This window comes from Echeneis naucrates, chromosome 11 (genome assembly GCF_900963305.1).
Source record: "Echeneis naucrates chromosome 11, fEcheNa1.1, whole genome shotgun sequence".
Classification (NCBI taxonomy): Eukaryota; Metazoa; Chordata; class Actinopteri; order Carangiformes; family Echeneidae; genus Echeneis; species Echeneis naucrates.
This window is the reverse complement of record NC_042521.1, coordinates 19,776,472-19,798,165: the sequence shown is the minus strand read 5'-3', so window position 1 is coordinate 19,798,165 and position 21,694 is coordinate 19,776,472. Positions and strand designations below refer to the sequence as shown.

The 21,694-nt window shown below is 41.7% G+C and overlaps 1 protein-coding gene across 6 annotated transcripts in view; it reads left to right on the top strand.

Moving 5' to 3' along the window:
- The window catches only part of gatad2b (GATA zinc finger domain containing 2B), a 31,620-nt gene that overhangs the window by 5,232 nt on the left and 4,694 nt on the right, over positions 1–21,694 (top strand). For 4 of the 6 annotated variants that reach the window (XM_029514612.1, XM_029514613.1, XM_029514616.1 and 1 more), the window contains 9 exons: positions 13,022–13,402; positions 14,508–14,637; positions 14,829–14,960; positions 16,040–16,168; positions 18,019–18,186; positions 18,584–18,953; positions 19,208–19,410; positions 20,166–20,276; positions 20,486–20,696. In XM_029514612.1, coding sequence (XP_029370472.1) covers positions 13,023–13,402; positions 14,508–14,637; positions 14,829–14,960; positions 16,040–16,168; positions 18,019–18,186; positions 18,584–18,953; positions 19,208–19,410; positions 20,166–20,276; positions 20,486–20,696 — 1,834 coding nt within the window. In that variant the 5' untranslated portion in view covers position 13,022. Of the gene's footprint in view, positions 1–12,841; positions 12,913–13,021; positions 13,403–13,683; positions 13,796–14,507; positions 14,638–14,828; positions 14,961–16,039; positions 16,169–18,018; positions 18,187–18,583; positions 18,954–19,207; positions 19,411–20,165; positions 20,277–20,485; positions 20,697–21,694 lie in introns of those variants that run through there. The other 2 variants (XM_029514615.1, XM_029514617.1) reach the window with 2 other exon arrangements.

Below are 21,694 nucleotides of genomic sequence, written 5' to 3'. Positions count from 1 at the left end.
TGTTTTGATCTAGGAGGTCATCAAAATACTGGGTACCAATGTCAGAAAATTTAGCTTTCATGCCTATTCACGGTATTATAAAATTTTGTATACAATTATGTGAAATTGTATTCACTGTCAGTTGGTAGTAATTAATGTGTGATTTGAATGAACATTTGTGTTCACTACACTACAGTGTAGTGGTGAGGAGCTTCATATGTCAGTGGTAGTGCAACTGCAACTATTCCAGCTAGTGAAAAAACAGTGTGCACATCAGTACTGCATTGCTAGGCTGCATTTAGCCAGGTCCTGTACAAGGTCACCCCAGCCAACCAGTATGAGTATTACGCCGAATGTTCAGTGCACACCGATCGGCTCATCCAGGATTAAAGTGTTTCTGACCACACTATCAACACAATCTACCATTGGATGAAATCAAAGGTCTCCCCCTATGATGTCTGTTACTTTGTCCAGGCCATTTCCCCACTGAGTTACTAATAAACAATTATTATCTTATCTATTATTTAACTATTTATATTTACTGAAAGGATGCACACACATGCTGTATGATACAATATAATGCACCAGACACTACATTCTCCAAATTGATCATAGTTAAATTAACCGTTCTAATAGAAAATAAAGTTTCCAACCTTCATAGATGAGAATTTACTGCTAGACTACAGTAACTCAGAGACAGGTTTAGTCAAAATAATATCATGTAGTTAGAGCTGTTGGCTTTATGTGCTGAACATGATATTGGTTGTTGCTGATCTACCTTCCTGATACCCACTAGACTCAGTATAGTGGTTCTGCTCTCTGGTCCTTTCTCTCACTCGTATCTACTACTTGGTTACTACTGCTAGCTTAGCAGTTAGCAAAGCTGTCACTCTCTCTGTTTCTCGGATGGATTATTGTTATTTTTTATTAATATTATTATATTCAATATTATTATTAATATTCTTACACTTACCGTAATTATGGTAAAATCAGCACATAGCCATCATGCTCAGGTGAGGCCAGTGGAGTGGCTCTAGTTGTAGTGTTTGTGTCCTGCCAGTTTCTTGAAGTCGGAGTGCTCAGATTTTTCTGGCCGCTCTTCGTTTTTGACTGTGAACTCACAGGTTAAACAAACAGAAGCTTTCTGTTTTGTTTTTTTGCTTTTTTTTTTTTTTTTCTTTCTTTTTCTCACAGAAAAAGCTCAACAGCAATAGAATGATGTGCAGGTTTGTGTGCGTGCATGTGTCCTGTTGCCTGTAAGATGTGACCCATCATGCATGGCATATATGGAAATCCAACTAGCTAAGAATCTGTATCTGAGAATACAGTAGTCTACAGATCCTAGTTGGTCATCGCATCTCATCTCAGGTTTCTAAGTTTTCATTTTTCAGTTGCTAATCTGCAGTGTTACGAACCTAAAATTAAATGAATGAATGAATAAATAAAGAATAACACCTGTCATGTCTGCTTAATATGTAAACAAATGCCAGCATCTGACAATAATGCATTAACCCCTGAAATACCCAGACTGTTGTCTGATATATAGGTGAATGTAAGCCTGACTTAATTAAATTTAATGTAGTTTAGTATCCATGGTTCAGGTCTCATATATATATTAGTGTTACATGTAATCATGTGTGTGATCCCCAGGTTGTGTGTTGGTGTTCCTGGCTGTCACATTCTTAAAATATCTTTCAACCATTATGCGCCTTGCTCAGAAAAACCTTTTTAGTTCCTGCTGCTTTCTCTCTCTCTCTCTCTCTCTCTCTGGTTGGTGGAACAGTGCATGCCCCACCCTGTGGTCTGAAGTTCTGCTCTAAGTCTTGTCAAAATGCCAGCTCCTGAAGGAAGAGATTTTCCTCTTTCTGTTCTGAAAACACCGGGGCTGCTGCTCCTCCTCCTGCCACCCTAGCTTTCTGTTTCTGGCTGTCTAATTGTGTGACGTCTTGACCACTAACGGCTACATATTAAGAGATAATTCCATACCCTGAGGTTACAAACCGGCTCAGACTGGCTCACTGCATTTTGACTCTACTCTTTTCTCTGGGCAAAGATAAATACACTACAAAAAAACAGAAGAGAATTATTCCTGTGCCTTTTTAAAGGAACATGACACGAACTTGTAGCAAAATTGAACCAGGAACAGGACACGCACACCTCTGTTTTCTGACAGTTAGGAGTTATTAACATGGTTATTGTGAATGCTTGCACTCATTTAACCACAGGGAAGAAAATAAAAACATAAAATTTGTGTGTTGTTGGGCTTCATAAAAGAATCTTTGCTGTGACACAAAGGGATTGCCATACGTCAGAGGAAACCTCAGGGCCTCTGCTATTGGAGGGAAAGTTTGTTTTCAACAAAACTTTGACAGGAGACGCTGCTCCGCGTAGTAGATGCGCAGTCTGACTGACCTTTAAATTAGCATTAGCACATAGGGGAAAAAGAAAATATGTCTGATTAACTGGACACGATGGATAAAATTGAACTGCGGATTATTGTTGGGCACATCTTCAGCTTTAAAATTAGGGCCAAGCTTGTGATTTTTATTCAATGTTTTAGTCGGGGTTTGATCAAAGAATATTCGTATTTCACGGAGATAGAAAACAACGTGCAACTTTTTTTGTTTTTGGTGAGCAGGCTTGTTGAAACCTTTACTAGGAAATAAACTCAATTTTTGCACTTTGGTGTTGTTTCTATGACAGTATATGATTTTTAATTTTTTTTTTTTTTTTTGGAGGTGAAAGAAACGGTGTAAAGATAGTACACATATGTTTACAGTGCCTTTGTTGTTGACATGACATCAGTTGTCTTGCCATTGTCTCCTACTGTCCGACACATTTTCAGTAACTATGATAAAACTGGAGCACCTAGAAACATCAAAATTTTTGTGCATGTAGCTGAAAGTGTGTTTAAAAACATCTGCGTTGAAATTTTCATTGAACCCTGCCTACTTTCGCTGTATAAAGGACGCCTTTCATATGTGGCTCAGTCCACTAGGGGGACTGAGCCAACAGGTTAAACTGAGCAGTTCCTCACTTCTCCAAGTCATTCAGTTGATAAACGCAGCAAACATCAACCTCTAAGCTGTTGACAGTTCCATCAATTAGGGGTTAAGGTTTTATAAAATTAGTATTCAATGATTATTAGTATTGTAATCACATGAGTACTCAGACTGCATGAAACCCAGCATAGTTAATTAAAGAAACTGCAGAGTAAATGCAGCTGATACTGATTCATGAAAATCAGATCACGCCCTGTTGGTGATCAGTTCTGTAATCGTAGTGTAGTTACAGTATTTTTAGCATTTTCTTTGATGCATTGATTTCTTTTTTGTTATCTGACTATCGTGAGTGATGGTTAATCAGTAGTTCAAAATTGAGGTAATATGTCAGTGAGCTTACAGAATGGAGAGTAGTACTCTCACTGCCGCCAGCAATTGTGGTGATGGTGCAGTTATGCTGATGATCTGCATCTGTGGCTCTAATCAGTGAAGAATGTGACAGTCAGACAACAGTGGATGGAGACCTCTGAGTGTGGGTATGACACGCTTGCACTTCTCTGCTCTTTGTCTGCAACTGATGCCCCTCCTCCTCCGCCCCTTTGCCCTCTACAACTGCCTCCTCCCCCTCCATCAGAACCCTGCACCCTCAGATGTACATGCACACCCCCACCCCTCAAGCGACAGCAGAGCAGGAATTGATTAGTGGCAAAGCATAAAAATAGACGACTGGTTGTCATAGCAACGCCCACAATGAGCTGTTGTCTAGTTTAATAAAGAGCAGGGTTGTGTATGAGCACAAGGTGGAAGGTGTGTTGTCTTAGTGCTCGGTATCCAGACAGAAGGTGGAGGTGTGTAATTATCACACTGCAGTCCTGCTGAATGGGACATCTGTACCAAGTCAATGCACCAATTACTTCATCCAAAAACAAAGACCCACCAGCACCCTCTTCTCAACTCTGATTGGCTGTGTATCTGCATCCCACAACTATCAACTCCTGAGCAGCACCACACAACCAATTACAACTCTGTTGCTATGGGCTCTGCTCTGATTGGCCTCATTAGTGTCAAAAACTAGCTATGTGTAATTTTTGGTCATATTCTCAGCAGCCCTGTCATCAATATCCTTTACATCAAACAGTCTTGCTCTCTTGCTTTCTCTCTTTATTTCTCTCCATCCCTCATATGTGTGATGGTACAGGAGGGGTTTGTTGTTCCCAGATATCTCTATCTCTCTCTCTTCTCATGAAGAAAAAATATCTAATGGTTAAATCAGCCCAGATGGAAGCTGCCTGTGCTAGTTTCCTAAAAGACTGTTGCTGCAATCAGCAATGAGGAGCTTCCATGACAAAGACACACATTGGGTAGAGCACCATTCTGTTCAGGAAATGGCCCACTCAGGACTTTATTCTGTCACTTTGAATAATGAAGGTATTGCTGCACCAGGGAAACGGAAATACATTTAGATGTGTCTAAGTTCTCCAGAGGGTCATGTGTTGCTGTCGATCACAATATTATAAGTTGGCAGCAACAATCATTGACATTACTAAAAACTAGACATCCCTCCAAATGTGATGAAAAGACAAGAGGAAAGCCTGTCAAGAATGCTACCAACAGGCCCAAAGGAGCTGCAGGAATTTCTGGCACAACTGGCTGTGTCCTACATGTAAGAAAGGTCGCCTGTATTTTTCATGTGTCATATGCATGATGGAAGCCTTTTGTCACGAAGAAAAAATATCCAAGCAAATTTTGTGAAAATATAAAATGTCACAAAAGCATGTGGGAAAATGTGTAAAAGTCTGATGAAACCGAGGTAGAACTTGTTGTTGAAGTGTTTTCTCATGAATGGATTTGTAAGGCATGTTTGAGCAATTGTATAATGAATATGGCCTCTGCTGACCTTTTATGTAAAGTGTCTTGAAGTAACAAAAGTCAATACTACGCATAGAGTTGTGAAAAGTTCCAAACACCAGTGAATTTTGCCACAAAGCAACCAGGCTTCTGCTAGAAAGCTAAGCATGAGGAGGAATTTCACCATTCAGCACAATTGTATTTAACAAAATTAACAAAAGATTGATTTGTCAACAACTATATGTGTGTAATGTGTTTATTGTGCTGAGCAATAAACCCGGCTGCAAAGAGGCATGAAGTGAGGCATGCAGTTCTCCTGCGTCATGGTAGAGGGCAATCGTGATTCCAGTTATTCTTCTTGGGACTCGGCTGCAGAATATGTGACAGCAAGCTACAATCTACAATTAGCAAGTCAAGTGCAGCGAAATGTTTATTTTTTCCTGTTTTCTGGCCTTACTTTAAAAATCAAGGATTGCACATTCAAACTTAAACTGTTTGCTCAACTGGACTTTCAATCAAAGCAGGAGGTAATAATTGAAAGAAGACCAACCTCGGAGCTAAAGGGGTTGCTTCAGGCTATGGGACAGAAGACCCGCTCTTTTCAAATGGAGTGTTACACACGAAAAGGCTGGCTGTGTGGATGTCCCGTTAACTGCTACCAATCAAATGGTGAAAAAGCTACTCTATAGGGTTCATATGTTTGTAAATCTGATTGTGATGAAGTCAGTACCTCCCCAGCCATGAACCTGACCGCACATCACTGTAGAGGACTCCTTATGAGTTTCAGCAGTTGTCATAGGTACACAAGCAAGTGAAACCTTTTCCCTTTTCTGTCTCTCTGAAAACAGCTGGCGCAAGACTGGATCCAACTCATACTAGGCCAGTTTATACCAGCTGATACTAGTCTGAAACCACTTGGAGTCTGGATCAGTTCACATTAGAATGAAACCAGTTGACATTATACGTAATTTAACTGATATTAAACTAACTAAATGAACAACAGTGAAATACATATTAGTCACACAGTCCAAAAAGATAATGGAATTGACTGGGTGTTGTTTCCTCTCTCTGTCATAGAGAACATTTAAAGCTCAAGACTGACAGACAAATGAAAACCCTAAAGATATTAATATCAAATGTCTCTGGTGCATTTATGTCAAAAACATACAATTGTTCTGAAACGTTTCCCGTTGTGCTGAAAAGCTAATCAAACAAAAAATATATATATAACCACTTGTCAGACAATAATATTAAACAATGAAGTGAGTGCTGCACTCAGAAGTGTGGCTAACTGCTGATACACCCAATCTGGAGGTTGCAGCAGCTTTCATGTATTCATGTCACCTGACGAGAAGAAAGGTTGATCTGTAGATCAAGGAAGAGAAGAATTGAAGCTGTTAGTTATAATTTTTGCTGCTTGTTTCTTTCTTATTCAGCTCTGTAATATAGACAAGTATTACACTGATTCGTCCAAACTCCCAGGAGAGGGAGTCTGGTCTGAAAGCTTCCAACATGAACTTGTAGTCTTTCCTGCTCACTTTTTATGTGCATTTTGAATTCAGTGGTACATGTACCATCTAATAAGATGTGCAATCTTCCAACAATTGATCTCTGAAATGTTATATCCCAGTCTTCGCTCATGACTGTATTGTCCACCAAACTTTATGTCCATTCTGTCCCTATTACTGAGAAGTGCTGCGATCTGATAACTTTATAACTCTGTGACCTAACATTTGTCAGCCAATTGGGAGCCAAATCACAAGGAGCAGAAAAAAACTCTACCAGCCCAAGAAACAGCACAAAATGAAATTGCAAATCAAATCACAATATCTATCAGAGATATCACAGTTGGATATTTTCCCTTAGTCGTCCAGCCTTAGTTTCCAATGGGCTCAGTGATGGATGCTGGGCAGTTTATGAGACAGGGGTCCCTGTTGTTAAACTGTAAACCTGAGCCTGACTGTACATAGAGCCCAATGTTCAATACTGCTATAATTAACATGAGCTAGATTCTGATGGCTGCACTTACGCTGCATTATATGACAGATGGTTAAGCAACATGCTTCTTACTAGATCTTGCTGAGATTACGCCTCAGTAGTCAGTCTTACATTAAGTCCTTATAAGTGAAGCGGAGCAGCATTCATTTTCTTCTTCTACTTTCTTTGCAGTCATTTTGTAGTCTGACACAAATAACATAAATGCCTCTGATTTTGCCTAAAATAGTCAATATTTATCAGAAAGTATATCAGCCTATGCAGCAATTTAATTCATGGGATTTATAATACCTGACATGCTGTAACAGCTAACATTCATGATAACATTCACTGGAAACTAATTCTTTACTGCTCTAACTCTTTAACCCACAGAGGTAATAGGTCCTGTAATATTTGCATATTAGAAGTGTTAACCAGGACTTGTTGCTTCATTGGTGAAACAGACGAGGACACAAACTTTTTCTGGGAGGACAAAAAGCACAACAATGAGCATCAGCTGGTTTTTTGGCGTCATATCTAGCTAGGTCTGGGCGATATGGGTTAGATTAGAAAATTGCCAATTTTTCTCACATCAAAAAATATTTTATTTTTCCTTCTGAAAAACAAACTACAACCAGCAAAGAAGTTATTGTAACCAAGTTTTGCCTTTATTTAGTCTTTTCGTTAGTTTTGATTTTTCCCAAACAAAATTTTCCCTTCAGGTTAAAATGCCGAACGGTTAAAATTCTTTATTTCTTAATTTACACTTTCTTGCAAATCACAATTGAGTTGGCCGTTGTTTTTGTCCAAGTAGAGTTGCTATACATAGCTGTCTTAGATGGCGGGCTTCAATTCGCCTGTGCTTCTTCTGTAGTGACTCACAACAGGTAATGACAGGCTCTGTCCAGTCTAATCTATGGTAGCCAATAGTGAGCATCAGTGATGGAAGTTAAAAGAAAAAAAATTTTCATGAAAAACAAATTACAAACTAGAATTAAGAAAATCAATCTATCAGCCAGCCCTTCATGTACCACAATGAGTAGTGCTCACTGGTCAAAAAGATATCTGGAGGAGTGTTATTCTGAGGTGTGAAAATGGCACATTGTGGGAGATGATGTTTGGCATAGCTCTTCTACTTTGTTTTTGGGACAAAAGGGCATGTGGTCTCCCCATCTTGAATGAATAGATCTCCCAGGAGCAATGTGACAATCATGGTTGTTGTTTGTGGTTCTACCTGAGTGACTACAGAGATGTAAAGGCTTTAGGCTGAGATGAATGAAGTCTTGACTGTGAATGAAGTACAGTGAACAAACCGCAAGGAAGTTTTCCCCTTTAGTGTCTGCTATTGTAAATAACCTGAAGCGCCCATTGAGCTTGGTTACCTGTTGACTGGGGAAGAGATGACAGATCTGCAGGACTGTTTTAAAATCATCCATCCATCTTCTATGAATGTTCCGTTTGCGGGTCGCGGGACTGTTGGAGCCAATTCCAGCTCACATTGGGCGAGGGGCAGGGTCAAGCATCACAGGGCCAACACATAAAGACAAACAACAAACTCACATTCATTCCTATGAACAATTTATAGTCACCAATTAATCTGGTTTTTGGACAGTGGGAGGAAACCCACGCAGACACAGGGAGAACATGCAAACGCAGAAAGGACCTAGGCCAAGAACTGAACCCACAACCTTCTTGTTGTGGGGCGACACCGCTAACCACTACACCACCATGCTGCCTAGGCCTAGATCATTTCTAATTAGTTCATATTTCAACACTGGTTAAATGATATTGACGTTTTGTTACTTAATACGCCTTAAGAAGAGAATGCCAACACTCACACACTGATAGTTTATTACGTTTACGCTATAGTTTCTTGTTTTCCATGATTATAAAGTCACTGAGAAATGGATGTGTCCTGCCTTTGACCCTGGAATCAATACTGGAGTGTAAACCAGTTAAACAAAACATTACATTGATCAATCACATTTCTGAAAGAGCAGTTGATGCAAACTACTCCGCCATCTGTGAAGTTTGATGGTCATCATGACAATAAAACACTCAGTACATTTACATGCACAGTTAAGTTGAGCTATAGCTCGATAAAGCCCCTTAATCAGATTTCTGTCCTTACATGCACAGGAGTTAAATCGATTTGTTTGTTGAAGTCATGTTGCCTCTGCTACGATAGGTGGCAATATGTACCCTTTCAGCTTGTGGGTAATGGGCCACTACCAATTGACTTATGATGTCACAAACCACAGCAGAGGTGGAAAGGAAAAAAAGTAATTAATTGCTACTGACTTTTCCATTTTGGATGCGTGAGCAGTTAGCTGGGTTTTCTTTTTTGTCTTCTTGAAGTTTTTCCTTGCCACTGGCACCAAGTGCTTGCTCATCGCGGGATCTGTTGGGTCTCTTTAAATAATTTAATAAAGAGTTTGGTCTAGACCTGCTCTGTAAAGTGCATTGATGTAACTTTGTTATTATTTGGTGCTATATAAATAAATCTTGTTTTGATCTGATTTGGTTTTGTCTGACATCCTACGTTTACGTTGTAAATGCCGACTGACTTCCGGGTCATAGCTTGACGCAAAACTTCACCTCCTCCAGCTTCACTCTGACTGTCTGTATACATGTGGCGGTAGCTTGACTTGGAATCGCATTATCTGGGTGTGTTAATCCAATCATTGTAAATTAAATTTCAGTCTAGCTAACTTGTTTACATGTACTTCAAAAGTCAGGTTTTAACTGACTAGTGCAATAATTCTTTTTTTTTTTTTTTTTTTTTTTTAGGTGTCATATAATTAGTGACTGATAACTGCCTTTGTAGTATCTTGTGTTGAGTCAGTCTGCCCTGCCTCACTGGTGTATAAACACAGACTTAAATCATGGCATAAAGTTAATCCTGTCCTGTAAACCTCAAATCATTTCCCAACATTTAGTTTCCTGGGTCATGATGAAATTAATTATCTAATAATCTAATTATAAATTAAACTACTAACAAATACCTAAATTACCAGAGATTTCTCAGGAAAAGAAAAACAAATGTCATTCTAATATTGTTAAAAATAATTATTTAAATAATTGTTTCAGCACAGTTATAGTGAGTGGTTGGGATGCGTATGCTTACATTAACATTGGACCAGGTTCCTGCCAGTTTAGTGATGCTTCCATTTTACAGCTACTAGCACCATTTCACTGTTGGACTGGTGACGTAGATGGAGGTGTGATCATCAGCACCTTTCCTTTGTCTATGTGTGGAGAGGCCCTGCATGTGGCTCCTGCTCTACTCCTCAGCAGTAAACCTATCATCCAGAAAACATTTAAATTGTTGAAAATTTCATTGGAGAAAGCGTCTCTGGTTTTGTGAGAATTACAGTCCAGGAGGGGTAGAAGGTAGAGGTGGTGGAGACAGAAGGGCACAGGGAGGAGTGGTGTTACATCAGCCAAATGAATAGTCGTGATGCAGATCATGCGTGAAATGAGCAGCAGATTCCACAGTGCAGTTTCAAATGGTCCTATTACTATTACACTCACACAGCTGGCAACGACCCAACACAAGGTAGAGCAGGGCCAGACTGGGACAAACCAGGACAGACTAGAACCAACTGGGACAGATCTGGATAGACCCACCCTGATCAGGACAGACTCAGACAAATGGGACAAGACAGAACAAGACAGAACAAGCCAGAATGGACCTGCTGTGGACTCTCAGTGCAGGCATGAGGGAGGCTGCTGTTTCTATCTGAGGACGACATTTTAGCAGTAGCCTAATCGATTGCTGCATAGAGTGCGTGTGTGTGTGTCTGTGTCTGTGTGTGTAGGGGGATGGGAGGAGAGAATTAAGAGTTGGCATTATGTCAGGAGAGAGCTGCCATCTCTGCCTCTTCCATAGCACAACACACACAAAGACGAAAGCAAGGATTGCATGAGATGAAAAAAATTCCTCTTACTGTGCCTTGGCCTTTATTACTCCCAATAAAAACACAGACAGAATCCATATCAACCCATGATTGGTCAGTGTAATATGAACAAATGACACTCTGGCTACATTTAAGGGGACCCTGAAAGTAAGCATATGTTTATTTTTACATTGAAAGAGGGGGTAGAAAAACATGGAGGATTTCAAGAACTGGGGGAGGGTATAGGAGCAGGTTTTTCTTTTTGGTACTGTACAGCTGGAACAGGAGGGGGTTACAGGATCCTGCCTTCTGTTGGAATGCTGTGCTGTATTTGGAGTTCTGCACTGGGTCTTTGTCCTGCCACTCCACTCATCCTTTGTTACTGATGGACGGGTGCTTATCCAGTGGTCATGTCTACCTGTGACACTGACTTCAGAAAAAGTGGAATTTTTTTCTTTAGGCAGACCAACATTATGCATTTCTCTCTCTCTCTCTCTCACCATGTCATTTTCTTTTCTTCTCTTCTTGCATTGGTCTGGCAGAGTGCCATACATGGATGGGTGGAGTGGGGTGGGTGGTAGTAGAGGGGATTATGGGGGGGGGGGTAGTTGAAGCAAGAGAGTGTGTGGCTTGTTTAGCAGCAGACTGAAACAGTCATTATATTATGTAAAGGCAGTGGTGGCAGTGGCCAAGGGGAAGGGAGGGGGTGGAGTGGGAGGAAGCAGGGTACCAGTTACTGACGCGCAACCTAAGGCCGACCCTGATTGGCTCATCAGCGCCATTCTCTGTGTCTCGTTTAAGGTGGAGGCTCAGCAGGGAGGTTGCAGGAGCTGCTTGTGTTTTTCTCAGCAAATGGAGGCACTGACTGGGCCCGACTGCTCTGCCACAAATTAATTAGAGAATAGGAAGTGGTGCGGAGGGCCATATAGTGTTGTCATTAAGATTCCTCCTGGTGTTAAAGAGGTTAACGGGTATTAGAGGAGGACAGAATGAACAGATTAGTTCAACATGATACAGGAGATGAGGACAAACGATAGAATGACAGCAGCAACCGTAATTTACTAACAGGAAGTTGATGAAGAGATATTGGCCCAATTAAATTTCCGTGCAAGGTTTAGTCACAGGCCCACAATACGGGAGTCCTTTTGCCAAATTCAGAATGAGTCCAGCTGCTGTTACTGCGGTCCGAAGTTTTCAGGGCTTTGACCTTTGACAGAACAAACAATGTCAGACATATCCGACCAACAATTGAATCGAATGCAACTGAACTTAGGACTTAGGTTTGTCAAAGACCACCAGGAGCTGTGGCAACATTCCCACAGAGGTTAAATACCTGGGTCCAACTCCACTGTTTTGTCAGACTAGTGAGGACTAGTCAGGCCGATGCTTTACAAACTGATGAAGCCTTTGGGATAAGGAGGCGAAACGTCTTAAACAAATTCTAGTATTAAGACATGTACCAATTACAGTCTCTAACTTAGCTTTTGGTGCTTGTACATAGGGCAGAGCGATACGGCTTATAAATAAAGTCTCCCATCTTTTTTTCACACCAAGCTTTTCATTGACTTTTTCCCCCTCCCTTCCTAAAGATAAACTTTGAATGACAGAGAAATTGTTAAATACAAGTTTTGAGCCAGTGAGTGAATACAACTTTTGATTTTATTTTGATTTCCTTTTTCGGGAAGTTTCAGAAGTTGTTATTTTACATGTTCCTACAAACTTACAAATGGTGCTGGTGTTCGTAGCTGTCCAAGATGGCAGACGCTATTGCACATATGCAACTTTGTCTCTACCTCTCCATTTACTATTTTTTTTTTATTTATCTAAACCACAAATATGGAAATAAGTCATTGAATGTAAAGGAATTCATGCAGTGATTTTTTTTTTTTTTTTTTCTCCCAAAAACACTGACACTTTCTGTCTATCTCTCCCGTGTGTTCATCTCCCCTGCCTCCTTTTCTTCTCCGTCTCTACCTCTCTTCTGTATTCATCTCTCATTTGCCTCCATCACTCTTCTGTCTCTCTCTCTCTCCTGTTTTAATCTCTGCTGTATGTTCTTCTGTCCCCTGTCTCCATCTCTCTACCGTCTCTATCTCTCCTCTGCCTTATTCCACCTCTGCTTTGATCTCTCTCCTGTAGCCATCACTCCTCTGTGCCTTTCTATAGCTGGGAATCCCAGGAGAGAAAGAAAGTTTTTAGGAGCAATGATGGTCATAGTGGAGAAGAAGGGATGCATTCGTATGTTGTTTCATGGGGGCTGTGGTTCTCTTAACCCTAGTGCTTCTCTCTCTCTCTCTCTCTCTCCCTCTCTCCCTGCAGCATGGAGCGAATGTCTGAGGAGGCACTAAGGCTCAACCTGCTGAAGCGAGGCCTGGAGTCACCCAGCGATCGAGAGGAGGCACTGGCCAAGCGCCTCAAAATGGAGGGCCATGAGGCCATGGAGCGCCTCAAGATGCTGGCTTTACTCAAACGCAAGGACCTAGCTGACCTAGCAGCCTTGGAAGTTGCTGGGCCCCTGGGAGATGGTAAGGGCCCAGGAGCCAGCTCCCTTCACCACCAGAGCCTAATGGGTGCTTCCTATGAGGAAAAGCTCAATGGAAGTCTGCGGTTGGGGGGTCACGGTGGCCATGTTGGTTCCAGTAAGAACGGGAAGGAGAACATATTGGATGAGCCCGTGGACATGAGTGCTGGAAGGAGATGGTGAGTGTTTTATATATTAAAAACAGATTGTAAAGTGCAAATATGCCTCAGTAGTAAATCAACAGGGTGACTACAGCTGTCAGTAAACAACAGTGTGACAGCATCAATAACAACAGGATATGAAGAATGAAACTCATCCATCTGTACTTGTGTAATCTCCAGCTGTTCTAACTATGACAGTGTTCCCCCTAATTGAAGGAGCAGTAATTGTACTGATGATGAAGGACAGAGCAGTAATCTGCTTTATGGTGACATGAGGCTCTTTGTCTCTTTCTGACCAGTAAAACAGAATCCTGACAGAAACTGACTCCACCTGTCACCCAAGGACAGATGTGACATGATCATTATTATGATCCACAGCCAAACTCACCCCACATGCACATCAGATTGTGGGTAATTACTCATTATTGTCATTTACCTGCTTGCAGGAATGTGCAATGCCTGAAAGTTTGCTCTCTGACCTGGTGTCTTAAGTGATGAACATATCATATTGTCTCTTATGTGTGACTGTCAGGTACAGGCTGCTCATGTGCACCTTTACCTCATAACTTATGGTTTGTATGGTATCAAATCACAGCTACAAACAAATTTGGTTTCTAAAGCTGTAAAGATGCCAAAATTAGAATATATTTTTCCATGGATGATGATACATTGCCTAGGACTGTCAAAGACAGGCTTGCTACTTTCCCCTTCCTGTAACATTGTCCACTTGCTATCATAGTGGGTCTCTGGACTAACATGTTTGCTGGTGTGGAAACAGTGAAAAGTTTTAGGTTTCACTCTGTAGTTTTTTTTCTTCTTCATTCTTCTCCTGATCCATAAACTCAACACAGCCATGTATTGTGATGATGAACGTGCAACTCATATTCTCCAAAAGTTGACAGGAATCTTGTGCAGATTGTGCAGGTAGAGTGGGTTTGACTCCCGGCTCTTTCTGGCAAATGTTGAAATTCCATTTGACAAAACCTTTAACCCTAAGCTGCTCCTGAAATAAAATCGATGTGAGTGCATGGTAGAACAGCTCTGTGTGAATATAATTTGCAGTTAGAGCTCAAAGTGCTAATGATTACATGAATTTATCTCTCTTATGTGTTTTCCCATGAAGTGATTCAGAGCATGATAGACGAACTCCTTCTCCAGACGTCATCATCCTTTCAGACAACGAGGCATCCAGTCCCAGAACAACACCGCGCCCCGAGGAGCGCCTGCACCAGGCCAACCTGGACATGTTCAAGGTAGAAGGATCACACCACGCACAAAAGTACACACTGACACTTTGTTATTGGGAAGTGAAGGTCAGGGGTTATCACCACAACCAAGCCACAGAACAGAGGGGTCGCAAGGCCATCATGTGGAGCCGGGGTATTCCTGGTTTTATTTAAATGTTTCTTTGTCTGTCTGTCTGTTTGTCTGCCCTTCCTTCCAGGGAAAGACAGGAGAGGAGCGGCAGCAGATGATCAAAGCTCTGAGAGAGGAACTGCGTCTGGAGGAAGCTCGTCTGGTTCTACTCAAGAAGCTCAGACAGAGCCAAATGCAGAAGGAGAACGTGGTACAGAAAGTGAGTGCTGACACACAAGACACACAAATCTAGCCTACATCATAGACCCACAAGACTGACCATCAATAAACATAGACTTACTGTGGTGTGTGTTGCATGGTGGCAGTGACTCTCTGGGCTTGGTGTGCTCCCGCACACAGGGTAACGGTGATTTAGGGAATGCCCACATGCATGTGTGGTGCCATTTGCCAGCTCGTGTTGGGTCACAGCATGAAGAATTGATGAATCCTGCCTAAAATGGGTTGAACTGTTCTTTCATTCAATGACTATATACCCCATATTTGACTCGGCTCATCTATTGGGTCACCTTCACCTATCTGGAATCCCATCAATCCAGGGATCTACACAGAAACTCTCTGGACACTCATAATCCCAAGTAAGGTGACGGGAAAAGCACAGCGTCCATCACTCTACCAGCATCAGCTGCTCCCCTTCCCCTGAACATCCTTCCACATCTTCTCTGTCCTTTGTTAACCCTAAATTCACTGTAGAATAGCACTGCCCTCCCTGCCACACAAAGGTCATTCCACTCAATAGAGATCATTAACCTAGCTTCTAGGGAGGGCTGGTGATGGTCACGCACATGCACTGAAATAATAAAATATTTAGCTGCAAGGCTATAGCTCCATCAATCTCATATAAAGTTGGCAAACCCTGTGGTGTTAAACTATCGGACAAATGTAGACAAAAAAATAAACATAGACTCACAACTTCTGATTACTCACCTCGTCACTCTAAGTGCCCTTGTGTGTGGGGTATTCAGTAGTTTGGCATTTTAACCTGAGGTACAGACTTGACATGCAGGAACTGTCTCAAAGTACATTTACTCCATTTTGGTCCAGACTTGAGATACATTCATGTCAGTGTTGGAGAGTACTTGATAAGCAGAGACTTGAAGTATATTTATTTCAGTGAATGTACATATCAGAAGTACATTTGCATTATTATTTTTCAGTGCAGGTTCAGGCTCGAAATGCACTTGTACACAATGGAAGTACATCTACTTGCATTGTTATAAACTTCACATAAAGGAACAGATGTGAAGACTCCAAGCATGTTGTTTTGGATTCTATATCCAGGTCCCAGTGGTCCAGAGTGCTGTGTCCTCTGTTCAGCCTCCTCCCGTCCACAGCTCTCCTGGTCTGGGGAAACTTCCTGTGAGACCAGGCCTCCATAACCCTGAGCCGCAGAACCTCCGCACTGCACAGGTTTGTTTGTTTTTTCTTCATCGTGCATTCCAAGCTGTGATGTATGTTTTCCTCCCAGGAGCGAATAAGAAGAGAGAATAAAGCTTGGTTAAAAACCAGCCTTCACACAGAAAAGAGGCTTCCTGGCCCCAAGCTCAGCATCTTAAGGCTAAAAGTAGCAATATAGGGGAAACCTGCTAAAAATAATTGCCATGCCATTCATAATTCTAGGGTTCCTAATTTTTGTGATTTATGGTCATTTAGAAAGCCATTGCACTTAAATTATCAAGTTTGGAAGGAATGAGAATCAAATCAAATCAAATCATCTAATAGCACCAAATCACAACAGAGTTACAGCGCAAGCCAAAAATTTGGACACACTTTCCTATTCATTTGAATGAGAAGGTGTGTCCAAACTCAAGGCACATATAAGTAGTTTCTAGAATAGCACGGATGGCAAAATGTTTCAAGAAATTGCCTCCTTACTCACTCAGTCATGTTATTAGCTTAGGAGTTTTCTCTTTTCTTGTTAATCTCAGCAACTTTGTGAAGAGGGTTTATCACTAAAACCTATTTCAGATTCTGAAGTTGTCACTTCAAAATATGCAACTCATTTATTCATTTTCATTCATTCATCTTCTACTGCTCATCCTTTTCCGGGTTGTGGGGGGTGCTGAAGCCAATCCCAGCTCACATTGCGCAAGGGAGGGGTACACCCTGGACAGGTCGCCAGATCATCGCAGAGCCAACATACAGAGAAAGACAATGACGAACAACCACTCATACTCATGCCTACAGGAAATTTAGAGTTATCAGTTATCCTAAACGTGTGTCTTTGGACAGTGGGAGGAAACCCACACAAGAACGGGGAGAACATGCAAATTTTGCAAAAAAAACCCCAGGCCTGTGAACCAAACCTACAACCTTCTTGGTTTGGGGAAACAGCGCTAACCGCTATCCCACCTTGCCAATTGGAAGTCATTTAACATTATCATATTCCAATAAATTTTTTTAAATACCACCAATCATTTAATTGGAAAAATGTTTTTAATTAACACAAAACAAAGATTGTAGTTCTTAATATAAATACGAACACTGATCATCTGACTGTTTGGCTGATGGCTCTCTCTGTCTCTCTCTTTCGCACTCTTTCTTTCCATATATTGTTCATTGTTAATTGTGAGAGTTAAAACAATAATAGTGATACAGATAGGTGATGGTGTCATAAAAAACAATACATAAGAACAGTAACAATGGTAATAATTAGTGTTATGGTGGGTGTGAAGTGTTTTTCTTTGGCTGTTTTGCTCCTGTAACTTTGTTCAGAAAAGTGCCAAATAAATCCAAGTCTGTTTGGATGATGTAAAATGACGGCAAATTGAATTTGGATAAAGAGGTTGGTGTACACCAACATCAAGACTGAGTTAAATAGAGAATCAATGTCCTGCTGTGATTATGAAACAGCCTTTTGTTCTTCATGTAGCTCTCCTCCTCCATTACATATTGAGATGGTATTTAAATATTCTGCTTTATGTGTGCGTGTGTGTGTTTGAGTGGGACGTGGGGGGCACTCTGCATGTTGCTGCCCTCTGCTGTCAGATCTGAGAATCCATTTGATCACTGAAAACAGTTCATTGTGTCTGTTCTTCCTGGCTAATATAAACAAAATCTTTCATGGTGCTTGAATACTTAAATACTTGAGCACAGTGAGCATTGATGTACTTGAATTAAACATATGGCAAGGCTACATTAAGGGAAGGTTGGTCTAACACAAGAGAGTTGCCATCATGTACAGCAGTTTGAACTGAAAGTTGAATTCACTCAAAAAAACTGACTCTTCCTGTCTTAAAGTTTTATTTTCTGCTTTGAAGGGTCACACGGTCATCAGGTCAGCAGCAAATGCAAACATGCCACCAATGTTAATGTCCCAGCGAGTTATAGCCCCCAACCCAGCGCAGCTCCAAGGCCAGAGGGTCTCCAAGCCAGGGATGTCCCGCTCAAGCTCCAGCAGCATTGCCAACGCAGTCAGTTACCAGCAGGTATTGACTTGTACCAAGCCCAGCTACAGTACACCTAATCATATGTCACCAGCTATTAGTCACACCACCTACATGTGTGAATGTTAATGTTCACATTACAAACATAATGGGTATTCAATCATGGGAACCGGCTCCTGGTGGTGAGAACATTGAAACCCATGATAAAGACTTGGGGCTGAAATGGCCTGACAGAATTGGGTCCAGCAACCCTGTGACCCTGACAGTTAAGCAGTTGGAAATTAAATAAAATATATTGACAGGCTATTAACTGATGCATGAATTCAAAGATCAGGCTCAGGAGGACAAACAGTATTTAGATATTACAAACACACATTCAGACAGGTTAAGGTTTCACTTTTTATTATTAATAGATTTTTCTGGATGTGTATCAATGTAGGCCAGCCAGCAGGTGGCAGCTTCCCAGCGCTCAGGCTCTAGTGCCATGTACCTGAACCTGGCCCACATGCAGGCAGCAGCGGCAGCAGGGGCTGGTGGTGTGGCCAGCGGTCTTGGAGGATCCTCAGCTGTCAGTCCATCTACCATGCCTGCATCAGCCAGCGGAGGGGTAAGCTCCCTGACTGAGCAAGCCAGCAGCCAGGCAGCGGCCAAACTGGCCCTCAGGAAGCAGCTGGAGAAAACCTTGTTGGAGATCCCACCACCTAAGCCTCCTGCCCCGCTTCTGCACTTTCTGCCCTCTGCTGCCAACAGCGAGTTCATCTACATGGTGGGCTTAGAGGAAGTGGTGCAGAGTGTGCTTGACAGCCAAGGTAAGGAGCTGACACTCAGAGGGGAGAAATATCTTGGTGAACATAAAGCATTTGGTTAAGGGGCCTAGTGCTTGTTTTTCTGACGGGATTTGATCATTATTTTCAGATATTGACGATAGTACAGACAAAAAGGTTTATGTGTAATCATGTTCTGGTTCTGTTGTATGATATTTATCTGCTCCACCTTTTCCTGGAGATTGACCCCAGTCCTGGCACCAGTTCTGATGACGTGCCCATGACTGTCCCTTCTGCAGGTAAACTCAGAGGAACGCTGGCCCGCATGGAGCCTTTCTTCTGTGCCCAGTGCAGAACCGACTTCACCCCTCACTGGAAGCAAGAGAAGAGTGGGAGGATCCTCTGTGAGCAGTGCATGACATCCAATCAGAAGAAGGCTCTGAAGGCAGAGCACACCAACAGGCTGAAGAATGCCTTTGTGAAAGCCCTCCAGCAGGAGCAAGTGAGCATAAAGTCTCCTTCTTTTACAATACTATACTGATCATCATCATGATCTTAATCATTTAACCACCCTGCCATCTCCACATGTGTCAGCCCTTCAAGTACTGTAAACTACACTGCTGTCCTCTTGTAAGGCTGATGCTGATCAAGGCTGCAGGTGAACACAGGGTCCAGTCTGAACTACAGCCCTATTCACATCAGTTTGTTGTATATTTAAATGTTTACCCATCATTTAATTTCCTCAATAAAGGAAATAACAGGTTTTTAGACCTCTTTGAAAACAAACATACAAAAATCAAAAGGTGATCTCTCTCATATACAAAAGAGAGAGAACTAGATTCAAACCATAATCTAGTTCTTTGTGGGACCCCTTTCAGTAGCAGCTCCAGCTCCAATCCTGATCGTGGACATTTTCAGACTGGACAAGAAATGTCTGAGAACCATCCTATCAATTTCCACATTAGAAGTCTTAGTCTTGTGTGTTTGCCTAATTGTGGAACTGAAAGGTGAACTGTTGCTCCAGTCAGAGGATTCAATACATTAGGTTATCAACAGGTCTTTGGACTCCAGTTCATATTTTCTTTACGTCAGTGTATCAGTATCAGTTTCAGGGAGTGTGGACTGCTGGTAAGCAACAGAGTGGTGAAGAGTGAAGGCCTGTGAAACCTCCCTTAAACCACTGTCTGTTCTTTCAAACCACTAGAGGGGCAGGATATTTAATCTGTCAATTTCATAATTTATGTCTGTCCGTGTCAGGAGATTGAACAGAGGCTGCAGCAGCAAGCCACCCTGTCCCCCAGCTCAGTCCCCACCGGCCCCAATGCCTCCAAGACTGACTCCATGATCCGACATCATGCCCTTCGCCAGGTATTTTCCTGACAGGAGCTAGAATTCACCATTTATGCTCACCTTGTTAAAATTGTCTGTTGATTATTGAACAAGAAAGTTTACACATTTGCACATTTTGGCCTGCAGGCTGTAATCATCTTATTTCTGGTCTTTACAAATGATAACAGAACAATTCCCTGTAATTTCTTTGTGGCAGTGAAGTTAATGGGGTATCTGTACTTCCTTAGGCTCCTCAGCCTCAGGCTTCGCTGCAGCGAGGTCTGTCCAACTCAGCAAGAGGCGTCCTGTCAAACTTCGCTCAGGCCTCCCAGCTGTCAGTGGCCAGCAGTCTCATGGGAATGACCAGTGCCAAGCACTGTGGCAGTGGAGGAGGTGGCAGCAGCAGTAGCAGCAACAGACTGCAGCATGACAGCCGTCGCCAGATCTACAACATCCCAGGTATCTGTTGTACAGTGGGTGATGTGTGTTTGTGTGATGCTCCCACTCAGGAGTCAAATATCAGCTGATATAGTAAAACACTTCTTCTTTTTAATTAACCTACGTTTTTCAATTTTGCCTAAAGTTAACTTTATTTTACACAAACAACTGAATCAAACACCAGATCACCAGTGATGTTTCTAAGATAGTTATTAATCTGATATGAACTGGGATGATCAGGCTTTCCGCTTAATTCATTGTGCCTAGTGCAAAGTTTGGTGGAAGAGGAGTAATGGCATGGGGATGTTTTTCTGTGGTTGGCATAGGCCCCTCAGTTCCAGTTTGGGATAACCCTTCTTAGTTCCAGCATGACTGTGCCGCAGTGCAAGGCTGGTTGAATGATTTTGTGTGGAAGAACTTGAGCTTTAATACACACTGAACATTAGACCCTGCAGCTTTGCTGGTGTTCCCAAAATAATCACAAAATGAGTTTAAAAGTGAAAGTGGGAGTGACTAGATTTGGACAGATATATTGATTATTCTACATTGTAGAACAGCATGTCAACTTTTAATTGCTATCTCTTGTCAGGCTCTCTTGTACCTAAAACAACACTGAATACTCTTATAATATAATTTAATCAATTATAACACAAAAACATTGATAATGGTAATAATGTATAATGGGAAAAACAAACCAGCAAAATATACCATGACATACTTGACTAGACCTGACTTAGACTGGACATAATCTAGATTTAGCCTGGATCTAGTCTGAATTTAGCTGTCCTTGAGGCACTGACACGGCAAGTTCATGTTATCTCAGTCAGTCAATCCACTTCTTTGGTCTGGGCTGACATACAGTACCAATCAAAAGTTTGGATGCCCCTTCTTATTCATTCTAATATGAAAGTGTGTCTAAACTTTTACTTGGTATTGTATTTCAACAATGAGATGGATTGTCATGGCAGAGAACTCAAGTGGAAAAACATTACATCACTCTCCTATTCAAACTCATTCCT